Here is a 23,664-nt window from a genome sequence, read left to right as displayed (position 1 = left end):
TTAAAGCATTTTAGAATAAGGCTGCAATGTTGAATCTAAAATATTGATTGATAAAATGTGAAAAAATGGTGTCTGAATATTTTATGAATGCACTGTATCAATCAGCTCTAGTAAAAATCTAGTTAAGAGTTTCCTGTTTAATCTTGATTATGAATCAATGTTAAAATCACAAACAACTTTTCTGTAATAATTTATAATCATGTTAGTTAAATGCATGTTAATCAAATGTCAAAAATTATTTAACATTTAAAACCATAACATTTATTGCCTTGTCTGAATACTGTATCAAAACCCCTCGCATTTAGTATACACCCAAAAAAAAAAAACATATGGATGCACAAAAAGTCAGTGAACACAATGCTCTACAAAACACCACAGAAATAAAAAAAATTCTAAATATTAAAAATGCACAGCTGTAAAATGGCTGCCAGCTGTTATCGGTGCTGGGAGTCAAACTGTCACAAATTACATTGTAATTCAGCTCGTCATAAAATACCATCTGCAAAACAAAACAATCAGCTTCTCAAAAATAGGTCAAGATTGAAATGCTGGTATAAATTAATGTGAATCACAAAATATGAAAGTATGCTTGGTTTGAATCTTTCAAGAGGTAAATGTACCTGACATAAACCACAAACTTTCAATGCAGTGTTGACTGCATGAGGAGAAAGAATGATTGCAGAGAGAAAAGGAAGATTTTACAAAACATTCAACATCCCCGGTCAGTTAAACAAAAACTACTAGAAAGAAATGACGCTAAAATATAAAAACAAGGCTACTGCTTGAATAATTTAACAGACCAGACAGACCTATGGCTAAAATCTGCTTGGAATGTAACCTCTGAAAAGTGGCCAGTTATGGGTCTTTAGAGAGACTGCTAAGATCAAGACGATAAACTCCACTGCCCTGCTGTTTGGCCCTATGTGACTGAAATATTAACACTAATGCAGAGATACATCCAAGCCGGTGTCTCTAACATCCTAAAGCTTAGAACAAAAAACAGAACTGCAATCCTGGATAAAATATGTAAAGATAAACTTCAGTCAAACTTATTTAAGCTTAATGAAAGGTATGTCCAACATAATAGACAGGCAGAAACCTATGATATGAACGAAATAAAAATAAAAAACAAAGGATAACCAACCAGTTTAAAACCTTCACTTTAGAAATAAAATCATATGTACATTGGTATAAAGTGTCCATTTGGGAAGGCTGGAGAAGTTAGGTGACTCTCGACCAAAAGGCGCATGGTGGTAGGTTAGGTGTTGCTTCGGATGGCCATTGTGGAAGGCCACATAAGTGAGTGCCTTCTTAATGTCCACAAAAGCACACAGTTGTTGCTTAGAAGTCTTTTAGTCCTGCTCCATTGGCTCCTCTGCACTTTCTGAGTCCTGGGCCGCTGACACAGTGTCGCCCTCTGTGGGCGAGTCTTCGGTACCTCTGCTTGATGTGGGTCCATAAGCATTTTCATCAGTGCTACTGCTGCTGACCTGCTCACTTGGCTCCTCCCCTTCCCTCATCTCAGGACTAGAGGCCACGCCCAATGGGGCTCTCTGCTCTGATTGGTCCATATCACTGGGCTCCTCTAAGGAAGAGACTGAACTGCAGGGAACCTCTCGTTCAGTAAAGGACTCTCTGGAATCTGCAGCCAGACTCTCAGACTGCGTGCTGGAAGGCTCTACATTACAAAAGAAAAACAGATTAGAAGAGAAAGAAAAAGGTATGTTTTGTGTAATAAAACACCCATTTATATAGTACTTAAACATAATTCAAATTTTTTTGAGAATTTGCTTATTGTGGTTTTGAGAACATGAAGAAAAAAAACCTTTCACTAAAGTGCAAAATTACGCAATAGAGCACAACAGTGCCCACTTAGTTTTTCCAGCTGTCTTAGTTTTGGAAGTTTTATTTTTGGATTTATTTTTTCAATAGGGTTTTTATAAAAATTCTTCATAAAAGAATTCTAAGCCAAAAGTAAATCAAAATGTTACAAACGTAAGATTTGAAGCAAAAAAGGACTTGCAAATTGGACAAAAAGACAAGGTCTTAACATCTTTCATGAGGACAAATATGAAACTAAAGATTTATAGTTGTTGGTTATGAGAAATGAAACAAAACTTAGTTTTCTTGTGATTCCCTGATTGGAAGGTACTGTTAAAAATTTATTCATCTATGGAGACAATGAATGGGATTTTCACTTGCGGAACAGGACTGTGGCACTCTACTGTGGCTTGTCTCCAGTCAGGTCTGGCGGTTAGTGCATGTGTTTGACAAATTGAGCTATGGTGCTCACATGGGTAGACCGATATATCAGTTTTACCGATTAATCGGTGCCGATAGTTGCTTTTTGGAGTATAAGTTATGGGCAAAAATCTATGCCAATAGTGAATTCGCTAATTTTAATCTAGTGAACGTAGGCTATAAAAACCTAATCTAATGTCATTTCAAAATAAATAAATGTATTCCAGGCTTGTTTATATTTAAAACTCTTGCATTATGCACCAAATCTTGATTTTGGTTGCATAAAAAACTGCTAGGATTTTATCCATTTTGGACTCTTGCAGCCTCAATGTCTGTGCCCATCATAGCAAGGAAAGACTTATTATAAATAAATTCTATAAAAAAAATTTAAACCATCGGCCAATTAATCGGTAATCAGTCTTTTCCATCACCTTAGTTATCAGTATCTGCAAAATCCACTATCGTTCGACCTCTAATTCATATCAATAAGGGTGTCAACACGTTAAGAGTTTACCCTACAGAGAACGCTGTAAATACAGTACATTGATTTCAACAGGGATGGTATGTAGCAAAGACACAAGGAACAAAGCAAGGAAAAATGCAAGGGTTTACAAATATGATGCTCCTTCATGTGACCAAAGGTTGAGAAAAAATAAATATATAATTCAGTTGTAGCGCATTCTGATGCAAACACCTGTTGACCAATGAAAATAGAGTGGTGGAAAGCAGCTGTGCTTTTGGAAGTCCAAATCGCTGTATTCCCGATTGATTTCAAACTGACATGGCTTTTTGCAACCCTCAAAAGGGATCTTTTTCTAGTGTGGCAAAAAAGGTAGTATTACTTAAAAATAACGCTACCTTGGTCCTCACACTCTCCAGCCGAACCAGGTTTACCCTTCTCCTGCTCTTCTTCGTTTGTCTCCCGTGACATAGATGACGGTGATTCTGCATCCTCTGACCTATCTGAGGAGCTCTCAGTCGACGTTGACCTGGGTGTCACAACTACCTGCTCCTCTACATCCTCCTCGTCATCTTCTCCATCCTGGTTGAATTTGAGTCTCTTTACCTCGTGCTCCTCTGCCTCCATTTCTTCCTCTTCATCTAAATGTTTGTTCTTTACCGAACTACCAAGAGGCCCAATGCCTGATCCAGATGCATCACTGCAAAAAGACAACTGTTTACGATAAAGTATGAGCACACAAAAGCACAGTGGTGATTCACGAGAATTATTGGCTGCCCCGTCAGTCTTGGGTGGTCAAAGCCATAACTCTAAACTATATGGAAGCTATACTTCCATAATGCGAGTTCCTACCTTGATGCTTTATTCAGTAGAACCATTAACAAGAGCAGCATCACAGACCATCCGTCATAAAATTTAGATCAGACTCACTCCATTTCTGTATTTTTTGAACTATAAGAAACATTCAGGGCTGCCGAAGTTCAGGCTATGTTTAATTATTCATCATTTGGGATATGGGTGAAAATATTAATTGATTCAGTCATTCAACTATGTCTTCCGACAGATCAGAACATATCCATCTCTGGAGGCGTAATATTTTCTGGATCTTTAATTTTACATTTCCTTTCCTGAACAATTTGAACAGTCTTTTTTGTGCAGGCTGACATTAGTAAAGCAATTTAAAAAAGTTATTTCAATTACTGTAACTTAAATATTTGATAATTGAAAAGGAACAATTTTTTTTTTCATCATTTAATTTTTTGTCCCTTTATTTTGTACTCTTCCTTGTAATTAAAAAATAAATAAATAAATAAAAATCACATTTAATGCCTACCATCTCTGGTCTAGTTGTAAAACTGTATTTTTGACAAATACAAAATATTCAAACATGTCTGATGAGAGGCCTGTTCAAACTTCAGTACTGAAAATCCACTCCACTCAGTATGGCAAAGTCAGCCTACCTGAGTGTTTTGCGGTGTCCCTGTGCTGTGTTCGTCTCTTTGTTTTCAGTGCTGTCTGGAAGGCCGTTTGTGGATAGTGAACTGGACATGGAGTGCTTCTGTTTGTTTAATGGCCTGGGCGTTCCTGGCCCATTTACTTTCCTGTAATATATAGTGGGACGTAAAATTTTATGTCCATTTTTAAATGATTAATGATAAGCTCCATATACGTTCCTCACCTCTCTGTTAAGACAGATGTGTTCCCTGATAACATGACTCCATTCATTCTGTTGACACCACTGCAGCCATTTTTCCTACAAAGAAGCATCTAATGACATCTACAGTAATTACATTCATGTTTAATAAACATAGCGTCTGAAAAACTTTAATAGTGAACAGCGAATCACTTACTCAGACATAGGATAAATGCAACTAACCACCATCACATTCTGATAAAAAAAGAATCAATATCACATAAGCAACACAATTTATGTCTTTCCAACTTCCTACTTAATAAATTGTATAAGACAAAGTTATTAATACTTACACAAAATAATGTTCAAAGCACTGACCTTCTCTACTCCTCTGAGAAATTTCTCTGTTCCCATGTAGTTCCTCTTGGGTTCTGTGAGAAGTTCACACAAGCGCTGGATGGTAAATGGGATCCTGAATAGAGAGAACCCTATAATTGCATTAGCTGCTTCAGCTGACATCACCCATAACACAGAGCATAGGATTAGGACTAGATCTACTCTTCTGCAACCTGACACACATATGGTAAGAATCTGTCTATGCTTTGATAAACTTAACAGCCAGTAGATGGCACACTCGTTCTGGGGTAAAGAGCACTGCCACTCACAGATCCATTGGACTATACTGAATTCAAAATTGAAGTTTTGCGGCTTTCATCTAAATGCTAGTGTAGTCCTAAAGGTTGACAAAATGATCTTTCAACAGAAATAACCACTTAAATTTAGTCTTTGTCTTCTGGAAAAAGGGACCAAACATCCCAAAGTGATTTTTGTCTGATCAAATGCTCACTAGAATAAAATGTCTTTCCGTCCTGCAACCTGCAACCTATTAGCAAATCGCGGTTCACAGCTGTGACGAAACTAAAGCAAACTGGCTATTTTAAAAAAGGGATAATCCTTTAAGTATATCCCATCCAAACACCCTTTTTCAATAAGTAATACATCAAAAGAAAACTCACTGAACATTTTTTATTTTGTGGTGAAGTAAATATAGCAGAAGTAATTAATTACTTTCTACACTGAATACATTAAAGCATGAACTTGAAAATATTAAGTAAATGTATTCTCTAATGAGTAAATTTCACAGGTATCTATGTCAATTTTACTTATCTTTTTGAAGCTGGTGTTCCCAGCATGCACCAGTCTTGAATAATGAATGAGTTTGTATGGTTGCACTGTTTGAAAGTTTATTTATACAGTTTTTATTTAGTTTTTACATTTGGTAACATCTCCGGTTACTCTTGTAACCTTGGTTCCCTTCATTGCTGAACACTTGGGGGAATTCTTTTTCCACGACCTAGTTGAAGCCTTTGTATTATAACGGCAATCTTATGATTGGCAATGGTGTTTGAGCCCCCTTTTAGGTGCACATTTGCCCTATATAATCAGGCGCTCACACACCATTTCTTCAGAATTTTCTGACTGAGGACAAGAACGCATCACTCGTACCTTAAAACTCTGAAGTAGTAGTGCGGCCAAGTTTGCAATGTCTCGTTCTCTTCATCTCAGTGAACCAAGGTTACAAGAGTAACTGGAGACGTTCCCTATCGATTCAGTTCACAAGACATTGCTGAATGCTTTGGGGAAGAGTTCCATAACACCATGCTACATAATGTAATACACTTAGAAGAATATGTATATAAGGTCACAGGCCTGTTGGGCGGTGACTTATCTTATAATATCTCTTTAGTGTGTATGAAAATGAATAACCCCACATGGTGAAAACCAGACGGGAAATTAATCTTAGTCTGAGGATGTGTACGAGTCATATAATACACACAGTATAATTTAACCCCTTTGTACCAGAGGTTTATTATTTTTTATTGGAAGTGCTTGTGACTTCTAGTGGGAGCAAATTGGGTAGTGGCCTACACAGATGACTGTATTATAACAACATGTAGTCTGCCCATGATAAGGAGCTAGGGCTCACCCGCCGGGTGTTGGAATAGTAAGTTCTCTAGATAGAGAGGACTCATGAAGCGATGGACGCCACGTCTAGGTTATAAAGCCTTGTGAACGTGTTTTGCAAAGACCATCTTGCTGCAAAGCATATATCCTGTAGGGATATACCATTTGTCCATGCCCATGAAGAGGCCATGCCTCTAGTTGAATGCACTTTCAATAGGGCATCTCACACCCTATGAATCATAAGCGAGGGCAATCACATCAACAATCCAGTGAGCCTTTGTTTGGAGACAGAAATGTCTTTTGTGCAACCTCCATAACAAAGAAAGAGCTGATCTGACAGTCTAAACTGGCGAGTGCGCTCCACATGTGTGTGCAATGCCCACACAGGGCATAATAAATGCGCTAACTGCTGCTCATCCAAATTAGACAATGGAGAAGAGAAAGCTTGTAGGTGCACTATCTGAGCCCTAAAGTGTGTAGAAAGCACCTTAGGCACATAGCCTTTTTTGGGTTTGATGGTAGGTTTTGAAAGCCCAGGACCGAATTCCAGACATGAACTGTCAACCGGCAGCGCCTGTATATCGCCAACCTGTTTGACTGAGGCCAGAGCCAACAGCAGCGCCTTCTTTAAAGAGCGCGCACACATAACTCAACGGATTCCAAAGGTTTGAACGGGGGGCTCGTGAGCACCAGATTCAAGTCCCATGTTGGAACCGTAGCAGGGCGAGAGGGGTTCCAGTGCCTCGCTCCACTAAAGAACTTTATGATTAGATCATGTCTGCCTATAGAAGAGCCAGCCACTGAGGCATGAAATGCCAAGATGGTCGCTACATAAACCTTAAGTGTTGATGGAATAAGACCTGCGTCCAACCGCTCTTGAAGGAATGTAGGGATCTCTGTTATGGGTCAATTCACTGGGTCTTTGCTGCGTAAAGAGCACCATTCCGCAAACACATGCCATTTTAGTGCATAGAGGCGTCTTGTAGACACCGTTCAAGCCTGCAAAATTGTGTTTATTACAGACTGAGCCAATTCTGGCTTGTTTGTTGTGCTCCGTTCAGGAGCCATACAGTTGTGCTCAAAAGTTTACATACCCTGGCAGAAATTGTGAAATTTTGGCATTGATTTTGAAAATATTACTGATCATGCCAAAAAAAAAAAAAAAAAAAAAAAACAAACAAACCGTCTTTTAATTAAGGATAGTGATCATATGAAGCCATTTATTATCACATAGTTGTTTGGCTCCTTTTTAAATCATAATGATAACAGAAATCACCCAAATGGCCCTGATCAAAAGTTTACATACCCTTGAATGTTTGGCCTTGTTACAGACACACAAGGTGACACACACACGTTTAAATGGCAATTAAAGGTTCATTTCCCACACCAGTGGCTTTTTAAATTGCAATTAGCGTCCGTGTATAAATAGTCAATGAGTTTGTTAACTCTCACGTGGATGCACTGAGCAGGCTAGATACTGAGCCATGGGGAGCAGAAAATAACTGTCAAAAGACCTGTGTAACAAGGTAATGGAACTTTATAAAGATGGAAAAGGATATAAAAAGATATGCAAAGCCTTGAAAATGCCAGTCAGTACTGTTCAATCACTTATTAAGATGTGGAAAATTCAGGGATCTCTTGATACCAAGCCAAGGTCAGGTAGACCAAGAAAGATTTCAGCCACAACTGCCAGAAGAATTGTTCAGGATACAAAGAAAAACCCACAGGTAACCTCAGGAGAAATACAGGCTGCTCTGGAAAAAGTCGGTGTGGTTGTTTCAAGGAGTACAATACGACGATACTTGAACAAAAATGAGCTGCATGGTCGAGTTGCCAGAAAGAAGCCAATGCCACAAAAAAGCCCGACAATATGTCCGACAACACCTTGACATGCCTTACAGCTTCTGGCACACAGTAATTTGGAGTGACGAGACCAAAATAGAATTTTATGGTCACAACCATAAGCACTATGTTTGGAGAGGGGTCAACTAGTATTGTGCTCCTTGAAACAACCACACCGTTTACACCAGTCGTTAGCCTGTGTTAATCATGACGACATTATACATCCTTGAAAGCTCATATATTGTACGTGATTATGGATTGATCTTAACGGCATATAGATCCGATGCTGCAAACATGACACTTCCAGGAGTGCCAACACAAATATCTCGTATCATGCACATCGACAAGTGCACGGAGAACAAATGAATGGCCACTGTTTGCGATTAATTTAATCACGGTAGCCATCTGTTTATTAAAGTTGCTTTTACACACCATTCAAAATAATAGATGGCAGTCATGGAATTACCCCACAATACAAAAAACATAATTTCTGTGCACAAAGTTAAAAATAAAATATACAATACTAGGAGAAAAACATCAGTGTGCTTTTTTGGAACACTAACATATAACCCAATTCTATTATATTATTGTTTAGTTTACTTTTGGGAAAATGCCGGCAAAATTCCCTGTATGAAATTAAATAAATTACCAAATGAAAAAAAGCATTAAATTAAAAAAATAAATTACCAAACGAAAAAAAAAAAAAAATGTTTTAGACCTATAGATGCCTTTTCTTTACACAAACTTAAATTAGCCTTACCCTGTTCTGTAGACAAAAAAAGAATGACATTCTCAGAATGTTCTACACTTTTTTCAAGACAATAAACTACCAGAACTATTTGTCCAATGCTGAGTTAACTTTCAGAAAATGAGCTTTTGAACATTTTAAAATGTTTAAATATTTTAAATCTAACCCTCTTTACCTCGGATCACATTTGCTGAGCTTCTTCAGAAAATGTCAATTGCATTATGGCACTAAAATTAATTTGAGATGACAATCAAGTTCAGCTGGTCATTAAAAGTTGCTGGACAAATATGCGGGACATAATGCAGTTGTGATGGCGATGCTTTAGATTAGATGATTGTTCAAAATAGCCTATTGAATATCAGGAATGTATCATATGTAAACCCTGATATTACACCGCATCATTTTTTCTTTAATAGCTGTGCACACAGCATATACACATCTATGGATGGTCCTTATACTTAGACTGAAAGTTTTCCCCGCTACTTGATGCAGGTTGCCAGCTTGAACAGGGCCATGGCAACTCGCTTTGGAGTCAGAACCGGTGGCAACCTACGATAGGCGCAACATCAGGACCAATATTACAGTCCTATTAGAAGGAAATCTGCTTCATTTTGATTGCAATTCCTCCTCTTCTGATTGCTTTTATTTGTGAAATTAAAATGACAGTAAGCTGTCTAATTTCAGTGAATTGTCTCAATACTCTCCCCATTTTACCAAAACTTTGGAGGAAAAAAATTAGGGACATCTTGGAGGTGAATTAGCGATAAACACACATTTCTGTATGGGAATGGCTTAAGGGCAGATTTCTTTTGCGATTAACCAAAACTCATGCGACAACGTGTTTTTCGTTTTTTTAGGCATGACGTCATCACGCACACCATTTACAGGTAGAAGACGGCAAATTTCGTAAAATTAGTTTTACGCATTTTCACTTTGTCGATAACAAAATAGCGCGACAAATGGATGGAAACTAGGCTATTGATACCCAGGCTGTTCAAAAGGTGAAGTATAATGTCCCTGTGCTCGCATAACAGAGCCTCTGATCGAGCCAGTAATAGCCAATTGTCAAGGTAATTAACTGATAAGTCATCCCTTCAAACGCAAATGTCAACAACAGCCTGTGCTCTTGAGGATATGAAAGTACACGTCCTTTAGATCTATTGACGCAAACCAGTCCCATGGGCAGATGTGAGATAAGATCTGTTTGAGTTAACATCTTGAATGTCCGTTTTGCCAGCGCATGATTCAAGCATCTCAGATCTAGGATCGGCTGAAGCCCGCCGTCTTTCTTTGGAAAGAAAGGGTAGCAGCAGTAAAACCCTTTGCGGCCGTGGCAGCTTGGAACAACCTCTATCGCATCTTTTGCAAGGAGATTGTGAATTTCTGCACGTAATACAGTCACGTCGTGTGACGGAACCATCAAGGACAAAACGCTGTTGAAGCGAGGCAGTCTGCATGCGATTTGGATCGAATATCCGTGTTCGATCATTTTTAGCACCCAATCTGACATGCCCATGAGTGCACGCCACACGTTCACATAACGGGATAGCGGGCGCTTTATATTTGACAATAACTGTGATAGCACGCCGCTCGCCATTGGGAAGCGGTTGTGCACAGTGTGAAAAATGGGGAAGCAAGGCAAATTCTCAAGAATGGCCTGAGCCAAGGTTATTAAGTACATTGAGGTATGGTTTATGAGCGTGTAAACATAAGAGAGAGAATTGTTTGTATGTGATCATTATGAACAGAACTCAATTGAAATGTCACAGGTGCAGATAGGCCGGAGATGGGTCTTTCTGCGTTTTGTTGAGAAATTAACGGCTGACATTCTCTCTGTGCACGATACGGGGAACGACTCCATTGCCACTCTCACAAGGAGATTTACTATCTCGGAGTGCAGAATGGGTATGTCCTGCACATTGCGAACCGGAATGTATAACCGTACACTACCGTTTTTTAACACACTGAGAAATACTCTGTAACGTGCACCACACGACCGCATAATGCACGGATGGGCCCCGAGTTTCGCACGTGTGTTGAGGGGAGCTGCCATTTGTAAGACGGGAGCATTTTGTATGGAGTGTGGGTTGGTTTTTCTCTGAGATGCCCAGAAGGTCTCAGTAAGCTATGTGTGAACCTCAGGGAAGATTGACACTGCTTTCCGAACCACGGTCTTTTGATGGTGTGCAGAAATCATTCATTAAGATGACAATTTTCCGGCTCGACAGGAGGCGACCACTCAAGGCTGATCTCCTTGAACGTCAGTGCAATGACGTGGAGTAACACGTATCAATGGCAAGTGCGATCCTCACCCTCGCTGGGGGAGGGGCTGCAGCATCCTTTATCATCATCATCATCAGACCCGCTGAATACCACAACACCGTGCTCATTCATAGAGGGCTGGAGGTCGTCATGTGCATACCGCACTGGCAAAGACGCTGCGTGGGAAGATCGAAGGGCTTGCACCGGCGCAAGATCCTCTTCGTTTTTTTCCAGCTCTACCTCGAGGCCCCGCGGTGCTTCCTCGTGGTCCCTTGAGACTTAACACAGAGGAAGCAGACGGGAGGGCGTGTGAGGTGGAATCGTCCCTCAGAACGAGGGCGACACTAGGGCGGAGCGTCCTGCACACTTTCACCTTCATGCCATCCCTGATGCGAATTAATTTCTTCTGAACAAAAAAAAGAAAAAAAAAAAAAAAAAAAAACGCAACTCTGTAGGTCCATACATTTGAAGTTAGAAGTTTACATACACTTAGGTTGAAGTCACTAAAACTCATTTTTTAACCATTCCACAGATTTAATATTAGCAAAATATAGTTTTGGCAAGTCATTTAGGACATCTACTTTGTGCATGACATGAGTAATTTTCCCAACAATTGTTTACAGACAGATTGTTTTACTTTTAATTGACTATATCACAATTCCAGTGGGTCAGAAGTTTACATGCACTAAGTTAACTGTGCCTTTAAGCAGCTTGGAAAACAAAAGAAAATGATGTCAAGCCTTTAGGCAATTAGCTTCTGATAGGAGGTGTTCTGAATTGGAGGTGTACCTGTGGATGTATTTTAAGGCCTACCTTCAAACTCAGTGCCTCTTTGCTTGACATCATGGAAGAAATCAGCCAAGACCTCAGAAAAAAAATTGTGGACCTCCACAAATCTGTTTCATCCTTGGGATCAATTTTCAAACGCCTGAATGTACCACGTTAATCTGTACAAACAATAGTACGCAAGTATAAACACCACGGGACCACGCACCCATCATAACGGGAGCTCAGGAAGGAGATGTAAGCATACCTCCAAAGTTGTGGCAAAATAGCTTAAGGACAACATAGTCAAGGTATTGAAGTGGCCATCACAAAGCCCTGACCTCAATCCAACAGAAAATTTGTGTGCAGAACTGAAAAAGCGTGTGCGAGCAAGGAGGACTACAAACTTGACTCAGTTACACCAGTTCCGTCACGAGGAATGGGCCAAAATTCCAGCTACTTATTGTGAGAAGCTTGTGGAAGGCTACCCAAAACGTTTGACCCAAGTTAAACAATTTAAAGGCAATGCTACCAAATACTAACAAATTGTATGTAAACTCCTGACCCACTGGGAATGTGATGAAAGAAATAAAAGCTGAAATAAATCATTCTCTTTACTATTATTCTGACATTTCACATTCTTAAAATAGTGATCCTAACTGACCTATGACAGGGAATGTTTTCTACGATTAAATGTCAGGAATTGTGAAAATCTGAGTTTAAATGTATTTGGCTAAGTTGTATGTAAACTTCTGACTTCAACTGTATAATGCAGGTCAATGGTGACCAAAAATTTGAAGCTCCAAAAAAAAAGACAACAGCAGCATAAAATTAATCCATATGACTCCAGTAGTTTAATCCATTTCTTCTTAAATGATCCAATACATTTTGCCTTGAGAAAAGACCAAAATGTAACTCCTTTTTCACTGTACATCTTGCCAAAGCAGACTCTAGACACAATCATGCTTTCAAGCTCAATTACACTTCCTAGTGCTTGATGCATGTGCAGAGCGCTAGATGATGCTAGTAAGCGTAATTGAGCTTGAAATCATGATTGCAAAGGAGTCTGCTGATGTCAAGGTTTATAGTGAAAATGGAGTAACATATTGGGCTGTTCTCACCCAAAACCCATGGTTTAAACCACTGGTGTCTTATAGATTACTTTTATGCTGCCTTTATGGGCTTTTTGGTGCTTTAAAGTTTTGGGACCCATTCACTTGAATTGTTTGAACCTACAGAGCTTATTCTTTGAAAAATCTTTGTATTTTCCATAAGAAATAAATTGAAACATGGGATGGCATGAGGGTGAGTAAATGAGAACATTTTCATTTTTGGGTGAACTATTCCTTCAAGTAAATCTAACTAGTCATTTTTTTTTTAGTGTGCACTCAAGCAATTTCACAGGCTGTGTCTCGTTCGGAAGGATGCGTCCTCCGGAGGTCGCATTTGTCGGCCGCATACGTCAGTCTCGTTTCAGAAAAGCGAGTAGGACACTTCGAATGCAGCCTTCGAATGCGACCTTCTTTCACGGGAATTCGGAGTATGCATGAGGTGTATCCTTTGTGGGCACTCACAACCCACAATTCTTTGCTTCAACTGAAATGTCTAAAAAAAAAAAATTATGTTCAAACGCAAGGAATGTTAATTCCCAAGTTGAAGTACCTCAGTAGATGGGTGCAGAGTATATAATGTATAATTATATTAATATATAATTAAAGTATTAGACTAAAAGTACACCTGTAAAATCTATTTTCTTTTCTCTCTACATCATTATAACTCTCCTAAAATGTACCTCATGCATTCCCTTCCAGAGGGACTTTGTTCCCTTCTCACTCAAAGCGCTTGTGCTTGTTAAAGAGTGGCGTGCTGACATAGCAACCACGTTACGTTCCGTTTCCGTTAGGCCTACGAAGGCCGTCTCGTTTAAACGAGACTTGTTTAAAGGAGGACACTTGGTATACTGCAGCCTTCAAAGGACTCGACCTCCGGAGGACGCATCCTTCCAAACGAGACACAGCCATAGAGTCTTTAAAAGGATAGTTTACAAAAAAAAACAAAAAAACAAATCTGTTGTAACTTACTCCCTTTTTTGTTTCAGGTAAGAAAGAAAGTCAAAACCATCTGGCTAAACCATCACTTTCAGTAGTCATTTAGCAGATGCTTTAACCCAAAGCGACTTTTTATTCTACACTTATTATAGGGACCATCCCCCTGGAAAAACTTTGAGTGCCTTGCTCAAGGGCACAACGATCAAACCAGCAGTCTTCCATTTACCAGCATTGAGCTTTGACTAGTACTCCACACAATGCTATTAATTAGAGTGTTACTTGCCCGTTGTATCCATTGACAATCTTAAGAATCCTCTCCTTCATTTCTTCAAAGGGCACTGACTCCACATTTGGGTTGGCAGGTCCTCTCTGTTCTGGGGCCGATGCTTGAAAATCCTCCATTACTTTCTCCAGCTTGAATATGAAGTAGCATTTAAACTGAGACCACGACACCCTGGAGAGACAACAATATACAGCAAAAGCTAATTATTGCAAATTTGTAATTGACTATGTAAGGAATGACATTCTGAAAGCGTTAACATGCACGGCAATACGCTGATTACTATAAAAAATTTGAGATTTGAAATCACTGAATAATTATCTGCTTTTGACATCAAAACATACACAGGCATGCACACAACACTTGGATAAAGCAGTAAGGTGTTAACATGCAATGCGAAATCAGGATAATGGGCAACAATCTACCTGTGCTGATCGTATTTAGCATAAAACCACTACCGTTTATGACATTACCCCAATAAAGGGACACCATTTGAGGCGTTTACTAGGTCTGGGCGATATAGCTTCAAAAATTCTCTCTTGATATTTTTCAGTAAACTGACAATATTCGATATATATCTTGATAATTATGTATTTGCTATGAAATAGCATAAGTGATTTTTTTTTTTTTTTCAGAGGAACCATCATTTCATCTAAACAGCCATTGTAGCCAAGTAGATTTAATATTTCAAAGGCATTAAATAAAAATCTATTTAAAAATAATGAAGGCAAAGTTTTACAAGAAATGAACACAAGGGAGAGTAAAATGTAATTATTTTCATTTATTTCCACTTTTATATCTAGCATACAATGACATATAGTAGCTTAATAAAAATCTTATTTACCTTCATATATATTTTTACTAAAAACATCTATTCATTAACATAGGCTGTTATAATGTAGTCTGTTACGATAAGTACAAAAGAGGGTATAATCAAAATATAATGCATAATATTTTGTCATTATGTGAAGTCTCGCTGGTCAATAGATGTTGGAACAATGAGACAATGCAGAAGCCAAAGACATATGACGTATATGTACATACTGTATTTGTACATGTCTATGCATCACTGATGTCACTTCCAAGTACTCGTGCCCATCCCTAGTTGATTTGTGTAACAACTTTATAGCGGTTACTAATGTTTGCAATTGCGCGAATGCTTGAACCTGCAGTACTTAAGAATGCTTCTGAAATGTGCTAACAGTGCTAAAAACACGAGTCCATAAGTGCTGCGGGTGTACAGATCAGCATGCCACCGGTTCATTCTGAAACACACACAGACCATGTTTATCTGTCTTTAATCGCAGCCTTTGGCCGTTTATTAATCACATATGATCGTATCGCCATTTTGATAGTTTTGATTAATTATACAACCCTGAAGGATCGTGAAATTAGTCTTCTGATGCACTCTATGAAACTTAAAGTCCAATTTAAAATCACGTGATATTCACGATATTGTGACATTTGATATCGTCAGCAAAATTATCGTTATTATATCGTGAATATTCTATGTATCGCCCAGCCCTTGCATTTACATGACCTTACATGTTGTCGGTTAAGCTTTATCGATGAATGTGCATGTAATTACACTATGATTCAAGTTAAAATTATTATGCGAGAGCAAAGAGACTGTCAGCCTATTGCATCAGTCTCTAAGTAGTTATCACACTGACTGGCAACTTCATGAACTGAAAGTATTTATGAAGTGATAAGTACACGATTCAATGTGCTTTGGAACAAAAGCAAAAGTGCTGTGGTGGCATAAACCACCCTGTGGTGTTACACAGCAAAGAAGTGAAGATTTTAAACCACTGAAACAGGGGTCAAGAGAGGTAAATGAGGTTTCTTTGGCTTCCTTAGATCATTCACAGGTCTCTGGAGGCAAACTATACTTACAGGGTTTCCCCAGTCTTCGCAATATGACACAAAAACTGGTCCAACATGGGAGACACTTCTTTCTTCCCCTTCTTGTCAAAATCTGCAGGAAGCACAATAATACAACCTCACTGTGGATTTCCCATGGGTTTCAATGTAAAAACACAAAGGTTACGAAACATTATTTCAAATTTAGTACAGCTAACAATGCAACTGCAATATGCAATCTGGAGAGACTTTTACTTTAAAAACTATTTAGACCACTTAACCAATAACTATAACTAGTCCTGGCATTGTGCTTTTTTATTAAAAATAATATTAAAATAATAATAAAAAACAGAAATCGAATTATTTTCCAAGCATGGTAACATTAGAGCTGACAGTATAGCTGTTACGCCAAGCTGCAAAATCAAGTGACACTTTTGTTTTTTCTATAACTACTTAGACCACTCAGATAATACCTATAACCAGTCCTGGCACAATGCTTGTGCTTTTATGAAAAGTATGAGAAAATCTGTTGTTATTATTATTTTCCAAGCAGTTGTTGCTGTTAGAGCTGAAAAACAACTGCAATATACAACCCTCTACGATCATGCTGGAAAAAGAATCGTCATTGGCTAGTAAATTTTTGTTTTTACTTGCCAGACTTTTGACGACATGTAAGCATAATGTAACAAAAAAAATATATTAAGCAAACTGAGAGAGGGGGTCTCTTCATATATATATTCACGCAATATAGTATATTGTAATTTTTTTATTTTGCTTTATAATTTTAATTACATTTTAGCTTTTTTTTTTATTTACAAATTTCACATTCTATCAATTTATATGATGTCATGAATTCGCATTTTTAATAATGATCCAAGCTGTTGTCACTGTTTGAAATTTCGTACACATTTTTACAAAACAATTCACAAGGTAGGAACCTAATAATGAAAATCAGTCACGATTGTGAAATTTGGCTGACAATTAATTGTCAAACAAATAATTGCTATTATGACGATTAATTGCCTGTTTTAGGGCTATGCTGATTAATAGTCTGTTTTAGGTGTTTCATGAATATGACGATTAGGGCTGCAACTAACGATTATTTTGATAATCGACTAATCTAACAATTATTAGAACGATTATTCGAGCGATTATTGCAATGATTCATCATTAACTCTAAACCGACTATTCAGCTTTTGCCCCGACTTAAAAGGTTGTATTAAACATGCTTGCTAACAATAAACAGGACAAACTCATCTTTTAAAAACACCTCTAAATGACATTCACTGAATTAAAGGGAAAAAATATTATATTTAATTCAGTAAAAATTTCACGACAAAAAAAATCCTATTGTTATCAAGTGTTTTTGTCTTTTTTTCATTTAAAATTGTCTAAAATTCCTTAAAACAAGATACATTTACTTGAGAAGTAACACATAAGATATTTAGATTGCATCTTAAATATGTGTATTTTGTATATAAGTGTATTTTTACACTTGGTTATACTTCTGCGAGTGCAGTAAAGAAAAAATACACTTATATTCAAGATCTATTCCCTAAAAGCAAGTCTAAACATCTTATATGTTGCTTCTCAGGTGAATGCATCTTTTTTAAAGGATTTTTAGATATTTTAAAATATTTGTATTTTCAATATTATATTCAACATTCTCAGATAAAAAAAAATGTATTCTTCTGCAGTATAGCTGCTAAAGTAAATGTACGTTGTTTTAAAGGAGTTTTAGATATTTATATTGGAAAACAAGCCGAAACAAAAACAAATAAATGTATTTTTTTGCAGTGTATAATGGGGCGAAAACTACCCTCTTTCACCTTTGTTCAATTCAATCCATCTTTAACTCACAAAAAAAAAAAAAAAAAAACTCTCTCTTATTAATAAAGCTGCATTTTGCCAATTTTCTTCACGATAAGAAATGCACAGTGACATATATTATGATTCAATAAGTTGCCATCACATTATAATCTAGCTGCATTAAGCACCCACGCTCGAGGGACGAGCGTCCCCGCAACAGAGTGTACCTCAGCCGGGAGCATTTTCAATCTGTCCCCTCATAGAAGAGGTGCTGACCGCACAGAGAAATGCCAGTTTCCTTATTATTTTAACTTGAATAAAACTATAACGCATTAAATAGAACTGCATTAAAGATGTAATGCCGGGGTGTTTCCTTTAAAGACGCTCGACACTAAAGTTTTGATTAAGCTGAGCGTCAGCTCCGGCTCTGCTTATTCCACAACAAGAGTGCTTCTGTATTTACATATTTTGTATTTTTTCATTATAATTCCCTCATACTTTGCGATCTACATCACCTGAAGCTGTTTGGAAAGTTTAGGGTGCGTCTAGACTGCGAGATGTGTTTTCTTCCTCTCCTCAGTCAGGTGTGAGCTGCAGTGCTTCTCTTGAGTGCAATCATTAGAGTTTCATAAGATCTTATGTTACGTTAAGATCAAACACTATTCGACAATGAACATTTTTGTCGACAATTTTTTTTATTGTCGACGTTGTCGATAATGTCAACTAATCGTTTCAGCCCTAATGACGATTAATTACCATACAAACTCACTATGTGTGCTTCATGCACACAACAAAGTCATTTATACAAACTTAGCTTGGGTCATATAATAAAATAAGGGTATATGATTTCCTTTCAGGCTTCAAAAATGTATGAATGACAGTCAAATATAAAAGTATAAAATTGAAAATAATTTTTTAATTATCAAAATAAGTCTAAATAACTAAAATACATCTCTCTTATTTGTCCGATTTACTTTTGATCCATTGGACTTTTTTAATGTTTTGTTTTCTTTTGCTTCTTTTGTAACCCAGCCAACCTGTATAGCTATTATATTATATTACATTATGCAATAGTAAAATATTTCTGCCTTAAATTCTTCACTTTCACACATTATTTTAAGGTTCTCTGATAAACTCACAAGCCCTTATTTCTCATGAAGGAAGACTCTGGAGATTCTGTTTCTTGCATTTTATCATCTCCACAGAAACAGAGCAGGGCATCTCCTCTGTCTCACTGAGTGTTATTAACACTGCGTGAACAAACCCACAATGACCACAGACATTTGCCATTACATGGCCGTTAAGTGAAACTGGAGCGCTTTGCGTTCACAAAATTAATACGTTTATACCTTGTTTATATTTTCGCGGGAGTTTGGCGCAAGCCTCTGTAGACGGCGTGCACATCAGAGCGCTTGAGAAGTCATTCATCTTCACACACTTTCAAGAGAGCTGCTCGGAGTTCAACTGAATGAAACAAGTGCTTTTTCCTGCGCGCTCATGAGACAGCATGCAGGGAAAGACGAGGCTGAATCCGGCTTCTTAATCAACTGCTTTTTATTCAGTAAAAGGGCCTTTGTGTTTCGACACTACACAACTCTATTACTGGTGAGTGAAAAGTTAATACAAGCAAGTGATTTACTCGCAATGTAGAGGGCTGATATACCAGAACATCTTGTATATTGGCTTCAGGACTTCTTTAAAGTTACAGTTACTTTTGGCCCTCTAGCGGTTAAAAAATAAAACTGCTTGCGTCATGCGGAAGGACATTATTTTGGTTGTGCTTCGGCTTTGCTCCTCTGTGCGGATGAATGTGTGAGGCACCGGTGTACACATGAATACAGGACATCTTATGCCGAGTTTACACAACATGATTTTAGGCCCGATTTTCACTTGCCGACAGTTTTGTGGAAATCGCAGACAAAAGGCCGAAATCATAGGCAAATCAGAGCTCGCTCCTGTGAGCAACGAACGCAATATATGAATTATCAAAGACGCGATCTGAGAGAAGCGCCGACACGTCGCCGATGTCAGTGAGATATCTAGCATGTTAAATATCTGGACCCATCTGCGATTCCAAATCGCGCAGTGTGATATGTGTTTTGACTGAATACAACTGCAGCGTTGAATATGAAAAAAGTACCTCCTACTGAAAAAAAATCTACCTATTTGCTTACCTGACTGTCCAAGAGAATTGGCAGTTTGTCTCCAACTCTTCTCTTTCTCCAGCTGGGAGTGGTACAGTTCAGAGGAACCATCAAATAGGCACTGGTGCTCCTGCCAATGTTCCACTAATTTTTCCTCCATTTCTTCAGTCCAATGAGAATTTCTTGATACTGCAGCCATGCTAGTTGATGTTCTGTTGTAGGTACATCAGGACTCCTCCCACTGAAACTTCCCGTGCCCCGTTTCTTGCTCTCTCATTGGCTGTAGGTCAACGCTGCAGTTGTATTCAGTTAAAACACATTTCACATTGCAGGATTTGGAATCGCAGACAGGTCCAGATATTTAACATGCTAGATATCTCGCTGACGCTTCTCTCAGATCGCGTCTTTGATAATTCATATATTGCGTTCGTCGCTCACGGGAGCCAGCTCTGATTTGCTTATGATTTCGGGCTTTTGTCGGCGATCTCCACAAAAATGTCGGCGAGTGAAAATCGGGACTAAAATCATGTTGTGTAAACTCGGCATTAGCTACTCCCACACGCGCGCAACAGAAGCCGGATCTTACACGCGAACGAATGACGTATGTATGCAATTTCCCGCGAAATCCGTCCAGACAGCTCTAAAATACTTTTAATATAATATCATTATTATAGGTTTATCAAAGTGTATTTGGGTAAAGTAAATAAATGGTTTGGAAGATGGATTTTTGTTGCACTCACTCGTTAATAACATTGTTATTTTTTAACATTGTTATTTTTTAACAACAAAAAAGAAAAAGCTTTAAGTTCACAAATCAGGTGACACTTTCAAAACTACTTTTTTAGGCCATTCATACTACAACTGTTGTCTTATTTTAATACAAACAATGAGAATATATTTAGTTACTTAACAAGACCAGATACATTACAACTGTCAGTCTGACTACAATGAACCTACACATATTGTTCCAAGGGTTCAGGTCATTTTAAAGTTGCAAAACTTGAAGGTACTTTCATTCTCTTAACTATTTAGACCACTAAGAATAACTATGACTATTTCAGGCACTATACGTGTGCCTTTATGAAAAGTATAAGAACATCTTCAAATATTTACATAAGAGCTGACAGTACAACTTGTCAACAATGAAGGTGAAATACTAAGAGGACATTAATAAGGCTGATGCTATAGAGAAAATCTGACATTATTATAAAACTGTTTACTAATTTAGAGTAAAACCAGACTAAACGTGTGTAATAAATAGTTTTCTCTTGACAAATCTTCATATTACCAAAACAAGCAGCTAGCTTTCTTGGTACTACATATTTCGTCTGTTTATGTATCAGTTAATTAAACCAACACTTTTACCACAGAAACCCAGAAAAAATAGAATGAGACCTGTTCGACAACGCTTTGAGCGCACAACAGAGCTCGAGAAACAGGAAACGCCATTTAGCCACAGGCCATGCTAACATAAGCTAACTCACATCACCCAGCTCATAAACCCATATAACTCCTCTTTAAAACCACTCACACCCCTCAACACACACATCCGGTTACCTTTAATAGCTTCCAGAAGAGTGTCTACCTCCATGTCCGTGCTGTTAGCCCTGTGTTCGACTGAAGAGCGAGAGCTGATGGCTGCTGTTGCGCTCAGTGAAGAACAGTTGGAAAGGGGAAACATTTCAATATGGCGGCAGTCGCTGCCGGCGGCCGAGCTTCTCCACGAGCTCTGACTGTTGCGCAATATTGTGACTGTGTGTGTCAAAACTTATTGTGCCGACTACCTAGACACCATTTAGGATAAGATGGGGGTGTTCGACCGCAGATTTTTGTTTTGTTTTTGGATATATGTGTAAAAAACTTAGTAAGTTACATTCCTAAGCAGTATTTTAGCCATTACAAGGGCATTCCGGACGAAGTTTATGACCAAATATGCTGCCAAGGTAGACGGCTCACTAGGGTTTGAGCCGCGGCCTAATCTCTTGCGCAACTCTGACTGGAACGATTATACTTTCTGTAATTCATTTAAAGGCAAAAATGACTTGTTCATCTCTGGATTTGAACCTGGTTAGTGCAAATATGGTTTTGGGCTGTTTTTGGTTCCCTTACTAACAAATAAATAAATAAAAATCCCATGATAACCACAAGTTTCCACCTTTTATTAAAGTAACAATAGGTAAATATGTAGTTTTTAGGTACTGCTTATTTAGCCACTATTGTCATATAATAATAATAAATAACAATAATATAAATCAATGACTTAATAAGAAAATCATAAGAAAGAGTCTGAAATCTTCTTACACTGCTTGAAGGAGATCACATTTAAATTTATGATTTTTCAGTAGTAACAATAGCTGTAGTAACTGATATTTTGGTGGAAACTATGGGTACTATCGTAAATGTGTCAGTAGCAAACATGAAGTAAAACTTAATCAGATAAAAAAAAAAACTTGAAAATATGTGTATTTCTATTTGAATGTCCAATATTATAAGCAATACATAACATGTAATAAGGTTTCTAACTTGTAATATAATCACGTATTCATATTATTAATGAAAGTAATTAAAGGTGCACTCAGTAATTTGTTTGTAATGGTATGTCTTGGCACCAAGGGGTGTAGAAGCAGCATCACTCAAATTTAGTTACTAATGTCATTACAGTCAGCCATGAGTAATTTCATGCACGAGTTAAAGTGTCCAATAACAGGGCAGCTACTAAGATAATTAGTAATCAGCTGGTCATGTGATTCCAACATGGAAGCCCCCATGAGCAGACCATGTAGAATAAAAGAGCTTTTATAAGATCACTAATATGACTGGAGTCATAATCTAAGTGAGTGGTCATGATTTTATAAATATATTTCAAAATTACAATTAATTTATTTAGGAGTAAAAGCTTTTTAATCAGGAATTTTTTAATTCCTGCATGCACCTTTAAGAAGTGTCACCCTTTTTGAAATCTCTACATGCAATATATTGTCATAGGGCAATGTGTTTTTAATAAATACAGGTGCATCTCAATAAATTAGAATGTCGTGGAAAAGTTCATTTATTTCAGTAATTCAACTCAAATTGTGAAACTCGTGTATTAAATAAATTCAATGCACACAGACTGAAGTAGTTTAAGTCTTTGGTTCTTTTAATTGTGATGATTTTGGCTCACATTTAACAAAAACCCACCAATTCACTATCTCAAAAAATTAGAATATGGTGACATGCCAATCAGCTAATCAACTCAAAACACCTGCAAAGGTTTCCTGAGCCTTCAAAATGGTCTCTCAGTTTGGTTCACTAGGCTACACAATCATGGGGAAGACTGCTGATCTGACAGTTGTCCAGAAGACAATCATTGACACCCTTCACAAGGAGGGTAAGCCACAAACATTCATTGCCAAAGAAGCTGGCTGTTCACAGAGTGCTGTATCCAAGCATGTTAACAGAAAGTTGAGTGGAAGGAAAAAGTGTGGAAGAAAAAGATGCACAACCAACAGAGAGAACCGCAGCCTTATGATTGTCAAGCAAAATCGATTCAAGAATTTGGGTGAACTTCACAAGGAATGGACTGAGGCTGGGGTCAAGGCATCAAGAGCCACCACACACAGAC

At 37.8% G+C, this 23,664-nt stretch overlaps 1 protein-coding gene across 2 annotated transcripts; it reads right to left on the bottom strand.

The window, feature by feature from the left end:
• Window positions 1-117: 117 nt before the first annotated feature.
• On the bottom strand, window positions 118-21,769 carry LOC127449113 (serine/threonine-protein phosphatase 4 regulatory subunit 2-B-like). Of its 2 annotated transcripts, XM_051712301.1 has the most exons (9): window positions 21,618-21,769; window positions 16,141-16,222; window positions 14,248-14,418; window positions 4,713-4,806; window positions 4,552-4,589; window positions 4,380-4,454; window positions 4,162-4,302; window positions 3,100-3,401; window positions 118-1,678 (listed from the first exon to the last, which is right to left on the bottom strand). In XM_051712301.1, the coding sequence occupies exons 1-9, from the start codon at window positions 21,739-21,741 to the stop codon at window positions 1,353-1,355; spliced, it is 1,353 nt and encodes a 450-aa protein (XP_051568261.1). In that variant the 5' UTR covers window positions 21,742-21,769; the 3' UTR covers window positions 118-1,352. The 2 variants fall into 2 exon arrangements, with proteins under 2 accessions (XP_051568261.1, XP_051568262.1); XM_051712302.1 differs by lacking the exon at window positions 16,141-16,222 and having other exon boundaries at window positions 21,618-21,746.
• Window positions 21,770-23,664: the final 1,895 nt, after the last annotated feature.

The sequence above is a fragment of the Myxocyprinus asiaticus genome, chromosome 12 (assembly GCF_019703515.2).
Source record: "Myxocyprinus asiaticus isolate MX2 ecotype Aquarium Trade chromosome 12, UBuf_Myxa_2, whole genome shotgun sequence".
In the NCBI taxonomy this organism is placed as follows: Eukaryota; Metazoa; Chordata; class Actinopteri; order Cypriniformes; family Catostomidae; genus Myxocyprinus; species Myxocyprinus asiaticus.
This window is presented reverse-complemented; position numbering and strand designations above follow the sequence as displayed.

What these genes read in the sequence shown, in the direction of transcription:
- LOC127449113 (XM_051712301.1), bottom strand. Translation starts at nt 21,741, where the DNA reads ATGTTTCCCCTTTCCAACTGTTCTTCACTGAGCGCAACAGCAGCCATC. An exon ending in ATTGTCAATGGATACAACGG is followed by an intron (nt 4,807 to 14,247) that starts GCAAGTAACACT and finishes CTCTCTATTCAG; the next exon opens with GATCCCATTTACCATCCAGC. An exon ending in TGGAGAGTGTGAGGACCAAG is followed by an intron (nt 1,679 to 3,099) that starts GTAGCGTTATTT and finishes TTTGTAATGTAG; the next exon opens with AGCCTTCCAGCACGCAGTCT.